Below are 9,937 nucleotides of genomic sequence, written 5' to 3'. Positions count from 1 at the left end.
GCACTTCTCCTTTGTTTGTTGGATCTCCTCAATGGCACTTCTTGAGGTTGTTGAGTTTACTCTATGGAAGGAACTTCATTGTTGTCCTGAACCGGAATCGCTTCATGAACAGTGTTAGGAATTGTTGTCTGATCATTGTCGATAATAATATCAGGAAGAAAAATGAATTTCTCTTCTTGCAAGACAACTGTTTCGTCAAAAGAGATGTTCCTTAATTCTTCCCCTCCAAACTCAACATCTTCAAGAAATCTCACATTTCCCGTCTCAAAGAAGGAGCAAGTAGTGGGATCATAGAACTTGAACCCTCGAGAATGTTTCACATATCCAACAAAGTAACAGTTAACTGTCCTAGAGTCCAATTTCCTTTCGTTGGGCCTATAAGGCCTCGCTTCAGCTAGACATTCCCAAATGTGTAGGTGCCTTATGCTGGGCTTTTTCCCAGTCCACAACTCATATGGGGTTTTAGTTACTGCATTGCTGGGTACTCTGTTGAGGGTATACACTACAGTTTTTAGTGCTTCTCCCCAAAGTGATTCAGGTACAGAAGAATGACTAATCATGCTTCTTACCATGTCCTTAAGTGTCATGTTTCGTCTTTCAGCAACACCATTCATGCTGGGTGTACCCGGCATGGTGTACTATGGGATGATACCACATTCCTTTAGGAAGTTAGCAAAGGGTCCTGGACGTTGCTCTCCTGATCCATCATATTTGCCATAGTATTCCCCACCACGGCCAGATTTTTCGGCTTTAATTTTCTTACCAAGTTGAAGTGCAACTTCAGCTTTATAAGACTTGAAAACATCCAGGGATTGAGACTTCTCACTTATTAAGTATAGGTACCCATACCGTGAATAGTCATCTATGAACGTAATGAAGTACTGTTGGTCATTCCATGCAGGCGTAGGGAATGGCCCACAGATGTCTGTATGTATCAGTTCTAAGACTTCCATACATCTATTGGCACCCATTTTCTTTGTGTTTGTCAATTTTTCCTTAACACACTCAATACAGACTTCGAAGTCCGTTAAATCAAGGGAATCAAGAATTCCGTCCAACACAAACCTATGAATTCTCTGTTTAGAGATGTGGCCTAAGCGCTTATGCCATAAGGAAGCAGAATTCTCGGTTAATTTATGCTTTGCACCTTTAGTACTTGCATGCGGGATTGCATTGTGGAAAACAATAGTTTCTAACATATAAAAATGATCAATTAAAATACCGGTACCAATAATATTTGAATTTAGAGAAATACTAACTTTATTATTTCCAAAACCACAAAAGTAACTAAATTTGTCTAAATAGGAAATAGAAATTAAGTTCCGTTTAAATGACGAAGCTACAAATGTCTCAACTAAATTCAAATAACAACCAGTTTTTAAAATCAATCTAAAATGTCCTATAGCTTCAACGAGAACTTTATTGCCATCGCCTACATAGATAAATCTTTCAGCATCAATTGGCGGTCGGCTCCAGATGCAACCCTGCATAGACACACTTATGTGAGTAGTAGCGCCAGAATCTATCCACCAAGTGTCTATAGGTACAGAAACTAAATTACCCTCAGAACAAACTAAAGTAAGAGACATACCCTTCTTTATGCGCCAGGGAGTGTATTTGGGACACTCTTTCTTCATGTATCCTCCTTTCTTGCAGAAAAAACAGGTAAATCCATCACCTTGCTTCTTCGCCTTTTTCTGCGTGGGTGTTCCATTTGTAGTATCCTTAGTCCTCTTTTTTTTATTATTCTGAGAGGTTGATGTTAAGTGAGCACTTTCCGTCTTTTCTCTCTGGATTCTTTCTTCTTCTTGCACACATTGAGAAATAAGAAGTAAATGCACAAGTAAATCATCATTTATCTCTAACTTTAGTGCCTTTAATTTACCCGCAAGATTCGACATTTCCAATACGTACTCCCTTATATTTCTTTTTCCCTCGTACCTCATAGAAATTAGAGTAGCTAAAAGGTTGCTAGTCTCTGCTTTCTCATTCTTGGCGAAATATTGTTGTACCGACACAAGGGATTCCTTAGCATTATTGCTCTTAGTAATAGAGCCCCGAAATGCTTCCGGTATGGAATGTTTCATAATCATCAGACTCATGCGATTAGAGCGATCCCATTTCTCAACTTTGGCCTCATTGGAATTGTCCTTATCCAGGATGGGTCGCTCCATCCTTAACGTAAGGTCTAAATCCATGCAGCCGAGAACGATTTCCACATTCTCTTTCCAGATCTTAAAGTTTGTACCATTCTGAAGGGTTGAGAGATCCATCACATGGACGCCCAAAGATTGCGGAATAAGGGGCGAATTTCAAAAATTTTTCTCTCCCTTCAACTGGGAATCACATTCCCTATTTAGAAAATCATATTTTCAAGGATAAATCTTGAACCTTAAACTGAACCAGATCTGAACCAAAAGGAATGGGAGAGAATGATACCTGATACGGAGAAGCAATATCTCCCAACGAAGGTGTTCACGCCCAAGGAAGGATCCAAAGACTGCTCCCACTGAAGATGGCGCAGTGCAGGATGGAGCAGAATCAGCAGTGTTCTTCCCCAAGAATTCTGTCCTTCGCAAGAAACAGCAGGATGGAACGTGAGCACAGCTTCCTTTTCAATCCTTTCTCAAAGAATTGATGTCAAGATCCAATCTTGACTTCTCCCACAGCTGGAGATCGAACTGGCAAACAAGGCGGCAAGAGCAGGGAGGCGGCAAGAGAGTATTCGCAGGGTGCAGAATTCTCTCTTCTTGATTTCAGCACTAAAGAGGATCTGATGTGTTTCTTGGTCTCTCTCAAGGCTGCCGCCCCCTCCTTCCTTTTGTTAACTTGAAAAGATCATCTCCTAATCCCATTAGGAGGTGCTTATCCAAATCATATTTGGATCAACCTTCTCTTCTAATGATAAGGATAAACCCTTATCTTATCTGCAGATTAGATTAGCTTTATCCTAATCTTATTAGGAGGTTTCTAGATCTGAATCACATTCAGATCTGGACTCTCTGAGTGGATAGGATTAAGACCCTATCCTAACTGCTAATCCATCTCAGAATTCGCCCCTTTAATTAACTAAATTAATAGCCCAGTTCGAAATGGGCTTTAGGCTCATTAAGCTTATGTGCTCACTTAACCTTCCTAACTGCTGCCCAGTTGGGCTTCCTTGTATGGCGTGGGACCCAAGCATTGATCTACACATCAGCCACATGGGTTCGGCCCAGCCTTTGTTACAAGGCCTGGTCGAATACACTGTTAAAGACAGTGCACCCCCAGAAACCCATCAAATGGGCTCTATGGGCCCAACACTTACCCTAGGTGGTCCCTGGGCCAAGCCACCTTGTAACACCCAGGGACTGTGGGCAGATGCAAGATTAGCCCATCAGGTATTATCCTCAATGGTCTTACACTTAACCTCTCAGTCCATAATGATCATACACTGCCCGACAAGAGAGGACCTCTCCCTCGGCTGCAAGGAATAGTGTTGCACTCTCCACTTATATGGATCCCGGGAATTAAAACCCTTTTGCAAACATTTTAGAAACCATAATATATATACTTTTATATCTCATATAAAATATATTTTGCAAAACAAATTTCAACGGTTGAAATCGGCTGTCGGCAGTCTTGGTTTCCAACAGTGAGAGTGCATCCCCGATCATTACCTTTGTCTGACAAAGGGGTTGATCCTGTCACTACACTCAGATGAATTCTCAGATTGTCCCAACATACCCAGGTTTTGACCCCCGCTAAGGATCTCACTGATTGGTACATTAAAGATAGCCCGATCCAACACCTACTGCAGTATCATAATCGAGTCTAGGGGTCGGGTGTAACTTTCCAGTTTTGCCCATCAATCTCCAAGGTCCAGGGCAATACTAGAAATCTGGTACAGTTCAAAGATTCAATTAATCCCACACTGTATGTGCCTAGGGTCTCACCCCGGTAACTGAGACAAGCCACCCCAACCGACTTGGTGGCACCACAATGTCAGCCTTGTCAGGATAGGTCTCCCCAGACCGACCCACTGGCTGTGAACATTCAAAACTAACACGAGTCTCAATAAGTGTCCAGTTTAAGGGTAATACACAGAAACATACCAAGGGAACATGAATCAAATATGTACTTTTAATCATTTACAATAAACTCATAAAGTACATCAATTTTGATTGAAGCTAAGGGCATACAAAACTATTTAACACATTCAGCATGGGAATGGCACTAATTTGAGCAGAAACATTATTTGCAGTTGCTGAAAATGAACAAAGAACAAAAACAACATATAATCAATAATAATATAAATTACAAAGGCAAGATACCCAGCACAACTTGACATTTAGTGTTTGCACAAAAACATCAATTGTAAATTGTACTCTCAACGCAACGATCAAACATTGATAATAAATCCTGTCAAACAATAGCCTTTCTTTGGACCGACAACTATTCACATGGATAATAGCTTTACGATATCAATATTCATCATCGCATATGTGTTCACTGCCCGGCCAAACATCAACCTTCCTTTGGGCCGACCAATGTTCGCATGGACAATGAACACACAAAATCTTTATATTTCAAATCAAATTAATTTTACACTACAAAGGCTACTTTGGTAACATGCTGCTTCAATCAATTTAATTTGAAAGAAAAAAAAAAGTATTCATCCAAAACTGTATTCATCGCATGCATGACAAAGTCAAAAAAGGTTCAAGGTTACTTCCATGCAAAAGGAGAGAAAAACATATGCATGCAAATTGCTTACGTGCGTGCAAATCAAGATTCAAAAAAAATTATTTTTTTGAGTTGTTTATGTAGATGCATCGAATCACTGATGCGAATTCTTGGGTTTCAAAGACGCATTGCAACACTGATGCGTCGTTTTTTTTTTTTTTTGGGTTCCAAAGACGCAACACCGATGTGTCTTGCTTTTTTTTTTTTTTTTGGTTGACTGAAACAACATTGTATCATCACAATGTGTTGTTTTTTGCTTCATGGTTGTTCGACAAGCACACACAGACGAACGACTATATCCTCAATTGAGACGCAACCACAAAGAAATCGATTCAAGAAAAAAAAAACGGTAATCCTAATAACCCAACATGATATAAGGCTCTGATACCACTTGTAAGATAAATAAAGGGGGAGCAAGCAATCCTAATCTTGCAAAATCATATCAATGCCATACAATACACGAAGAACAAGAAGCCATGTTGCACCCCAAAGTATATCATGCTGCAGTTATCAAGGAGGTTTGAATATAAATACCTGTATCCGTCGTAGTAGTTGAAACCCTTTCAGGTCGAGTGATGAATCAATGCTTTTGTCAACTGGTGTGATTTTCCTCAATTAAATCTTCCTTCTTTCTTAGGTTTTCTCAGCTCTTTGACTCTAATGGGGTAGAGCAAGGAAGGCAGCTAGATGATTTAACATATTGGGAACCATAACCTAGAAGCCTTTATATTTTGACCTAATAGGATCCCATTAAACCTATATGGGCCAAAATGCGGTATCCACTCATTAAGCCCCATACCCTTTTGTTGAAGTCTATGGGCTTTGTATAAATGAATCACTTGATTTAGCCCACTTACAAGATAGCCCATCAATGCAATTGTTTTACTGAATATGTAAGCCCACTTAACAGAGATTAAAATCTAATAGCAAATCCTCGTATTTCTGCATCACTCGGCATCGCAACTTGATAAATCTCTCTTCTTGCTCTGAAGGCCGCCTTGCTGCATATAACAGCAATCCAACTGGTACATCATTCTATCAAGCATGGACAACATGCTTGAGTGGACAACTACTTCCCTAAGCTTAGGCTTTTCCCAACTTAGAAAGTGGTTAAGCTGGATAAACCCAACCCAATTCGGGTTGTAAATGGTATCAGTCTACCGAGCCAATATGGTGCTTCTCTTTTTTTCCTTCATGATGGCAGTTGGATTTGATCGCAGCCCCTACTGCAACAAGTAGTTACAAATCCAACCTTAAGTTGGTCGCTATAGTATATTTTTGGCATGACTTTCGTTTATTAAATAAATATTTATATTTAATTTATCTTTAAAATCGAGAGAAAAATGGTTGATAAACGTTTTGATAAAATTCATTCATAATTAAATACCACTAGTCACTCCGTAAACAATGAATAAACGTTTAACCATTAAAAAACATTAAAATAAAGTTTCTCCAAAATATTAACATACTATAAATGCGAATATGAAAAATGCTGATTTTATGTAACATGACACTGTTTATCAAATAATATTTGATATCATTTGTATCTTTTACTAAACAGGGATTCCAATTTTCTTAACAGGAGGCAGATCGTGAGTCATGACACTTACCACGTGGCAAAAAGTTTCTCATATGAAACAGAAATGTATCAACAACCCAGTTACAGCCTACATTCAAAGATTAAAAAAGAAAAAGATAAAGTATTTGAGCAACCAACGTTTGTAAATATTGAATTTATATAAATATTAAAATATTTTAATTTAACTTCTACAGATTGGACGTGTGAGGCCAAGACATTTATTTAACGTCCAAGTGAAAATTATGTAAGAACAAAAATACCCCTATTAAGATTATCCTTGCCAAGTGTTAACCATTGATAGAAAATGGAGTCAAAACAACAAAATCGAGATTATCCTTGCCAGGTGTCAACCTTTGTTAGAAAATGGAGGAAAACGCTCCTGCCCATAAATTAAAAAGAAAAACCCTTCGGCGCTAATACCGGAGACGTCACCTTTCGGTCTCAGCCCTTCTTCTGGAAACCGGAAAAACAAGCTCCTTCACAAAATCACAAACAACTACGGTGAAACTGGTTTTTCGTGGAGCCGTTGATCAAACCACCGCTTTTCCTCCATTCATTCCTCCTCTACCACAATCTCACCGCCTTTTACCTCTTTTTCCCCAACTTATTTCCTTCTTTGTCCTTCCAGTAAAATCAATAAATCCTCTCATTCTCCTCTCTCCCTTTTTGCCCTTGTTGATTCACACAACAGCCTCTCCACTCTCCAGGCTTCTCCCCCTTCTCCGGTCGACAGGGGCTGCTGATGACTTTCCGACGATGATTCCCTAAAGAAGAAACATCTTGGGTATCTCAGAAACAAAAGTATTCCCGTCGATCTGGACCGGTGAAAGCAATGGAGGTGCAGCGGATGAGGCAGTTGATGCTCCTCTGGTCAGGAGTGCAAAGTATCCGTGTGGCCCTCCTGGGTGGAAACCACACCGCTGCCCGGTTTTGCACTCGCTAAGCCCCCTTCCCTCTCCTCTCGCCTGTGTTTTTCTCTGTCTCTGTCTCTGTTTATCTGAGACTAGCCTAACCAACCTAGTTAACAGTAACACAACCAGCTTTCATTCCTATCAGAGCCAAGAGCCAAGCGGCCATCCAAGATCTCTGAATGGAAATGGAATTCGGTCGTGGATTTCCGGTCAATAACCCGACAAAGATCAAACACCTTCACGGGGAAGGTGGGATCGGTCTGAATCCCGATAACCAGCTCACAATTATGCTTCCTGACTCCAGGGTTCTTAGGGTTATCGCGCGATCCGTGCTTTTAGCCTTGATCATTGCGACATTTCCATGGATCGGACCATACTTCATTGATGGACTTCCCCAATTGAATTCTAACCTCGCCGGTTCTCAGGCCGATTTCGGACCTGAACCCATTAATGTTGAGTTCTTGCCTGAACTTTTTCAAGACTTAGCCAACGAGGGTCTCCTTAATTCTGGCGGCAAGACCCTCCTTGTAAGCCAGGGCGCTGGCGAGGAGGTGATCACTCAGAGTCTCCTGTTCACTGATGATAATTTTGTGAATCTCATCTCTGAGTTCGACACCGAACGCCAGAGCTTAGTCCCAGATGATACATTTGATTTTGCGTTCGCGCCCGGCTTTGGCTCCGGTGAATTCATCGACCGCACACTGAAGATTGGCGGTATTGCAGCTGTCCGGTTGAACGACAACCCTCGGTATCCTTTCCGCAAGCCCTCTAATTACAAAATTGTCTATATCCGAAGATTTGCATCTACAATTGTGGCAATGAAGAAAACTGGCCCCGCCGAGATACTATCAGGGACTTCGCCGATTAAGAGACGCCTCAGTGCATTCGCTTCAGAAGCCAAGCAGGCGGCACTGAACAGACTGGAGGACGCGCTCCTTGAACCACCACGAGCATCTAAGGTGGAGTTGGGCAACTACTTAAAGACCACCAAATACCTCCCGGACTTAATGGAGGATTCACTGGAAGGGTACCCGCGACACGTCTTCATCGACGTTGACTTGCCGGTGAAAAGCAACGCCAGTCCTGGTTGGTTTGAGCAGAATTACCCAACAAGAAATAAGGATTTCGAAGTGTACAAGATAGACATGGTGACCACCGATGAATTGTCACCGGACAAGGGAGTGCCCCAGATGGAGATGTCGGATTGGTTGTGGAAGAATGTGAAGGACGAAGAGTATGTTGTGATGAAGGCAGAAGCAGAAGTGGTTGAAGAGATGATGAAGAGCAATGCCATCAGCTTGGTGGACCAACTGTTTTTGGAATGCAAACACCAAGGTCTATGTGGGAGGAAGAGCAAGAGTAGGAGGCCCTATTGGGAATGCCTAGCTCTCTACGGAAGGCTGAGGGATGAAGGAGTTGCTGTGCATCAATGGTGGGGGTGACTGAAAAGAGAGTTCAATTTCTCGTGCCAGAGCGAGAAACTATTTTCTGGTTTTTCTTTTTTTTTTTCTGTTGTTTGTGACTCACTGTGTGTGCTTCAGTGTCTGTGTTTGTTTTAGTTTAATAGAACTTTTCTTCAGTGTATACAAGCGAGAGTGTGAGTTGGAAGAAGAGTCTTCTCTGATGTTAGGTTTTCTTTTGTATTTCAAGTTTGATATGGAGGCTACTAATCTGGTTGTTTCTCATCAGTTTCTTGGGACAATTTGCACCGTTTATCTTATGGAATCAATCGTGGTAGTGTAGCAGCAATTCAGAGTAAGGACTCAAAAAGGAGTCCTTATCTTCTATGACAGTATGACCCCAGATTCTCTCTCTCTCTCTCAATGCATATAGTTTCAAGACCTTTTCTGTCTGTCCCAGTCCATTGCACTGAACTCTGAATCGAGTTCAATTTCGGTCCTTCCGACCACTCCCACCGATGAAGACAAAATCAAATTGACCATAAACTTGAAAAGAAAATAAAAACCAATAATTTTTAAGCTTGAATCAGAACTTTGCTGCTGGTAATGGAGCTTCATTGTGATTGTGATTCATAGAAATCCCCAAGCACTTGTTGTAGTTGCTTTAGCTGCTCAACACTCCATTTTTTTGAGATGGTTGTGGGGTTTGATCCTGTCAGCCGACACCTTCCAACTCCAAATTACAACATTTTTTTAACATGCTCCGCTGCTGGTAGGGACTAGGGAGCCATTATCTTTGGTTTTGGTACATTGATGGGCCACGGCCCCATAGAAACGAATGGCAGGGTACATGGGCCCATTGAAATTATTTTGTTTGTTGTGATGTGTGTTTGCTGCAGAAAAGATGCAATTAGAAAATTTGTCTTTTATTTTCATGTGAGCCCCCACCTATTTGTCCTATAATCCATGTATAGAGTGAGTGGATTTGTTGGTCTGCATGTGGGTTTTATGCTAGGCCACATCTGTTCTATATCAACTAAGGTCTTTATTGGGGACGGTAATTTGTAGCCTGACCCGGCCTCGACATACCATCTACTATTATATGAATTATATGAAGTATACTATCAATTTTATACATATATTATGTGATACAATATCAAATATTATATATAAAGGGAGATATTTGTTTTGGGTTTCGTGCAACTGAGCAGATCCTAAAAGTTAAATTCAAGTGCTATATATTATAAATATTAATAGTTATTTGCACACATGCATATTATGTCCTATCCTACATAGTTACATTATATGCTAAGTTCAACTTA

At 40.7% G+C, this 9,937-nt stretch overlaps 1 protein-coding gene across 1 annotated transcript; it reads left to right on the top strand.

Annotated features, from left to right (window-relative positions):
• Window positions 1–7,400: 7,400 nt before the first annotated feature.
• LOC148876628 (uncharacterized) lies at window positions 7,401–8,657 on the top strand. Its single transcript, XM_088967759.1, has one exon. The coding sequence runs from the start codon at window positions 7,401–7,403 to the stop codon at window positions 8,655–8,657; it is 1,257 nt and encodes a 418-aa protein (XP_088823885.1).
• Window positions 8,658–9,937: the final 1,280 nt, after the last annotated feature.

The sequence above is a fragment of the Nelumbo lutea genome, chromosome 1 (genome assembly GCF_056320005.1).
Source record: "Nelumbo lutea isolate HS-2025 chromosome 1, American lotus-T2T, whole genome shotgun sequence".
NCBI lineage: Eukaryota > Viridiplantae > Streptophyta > Magnoliopsida > Proteales > Nelumbonaceae > Nelumbo > Nelumbo lutea.
The sequence above is the reverse complement of the archived record's forward strand: the minus strand, read 5'-3'. Positions and strand labels throughout refer to the sequence as shown.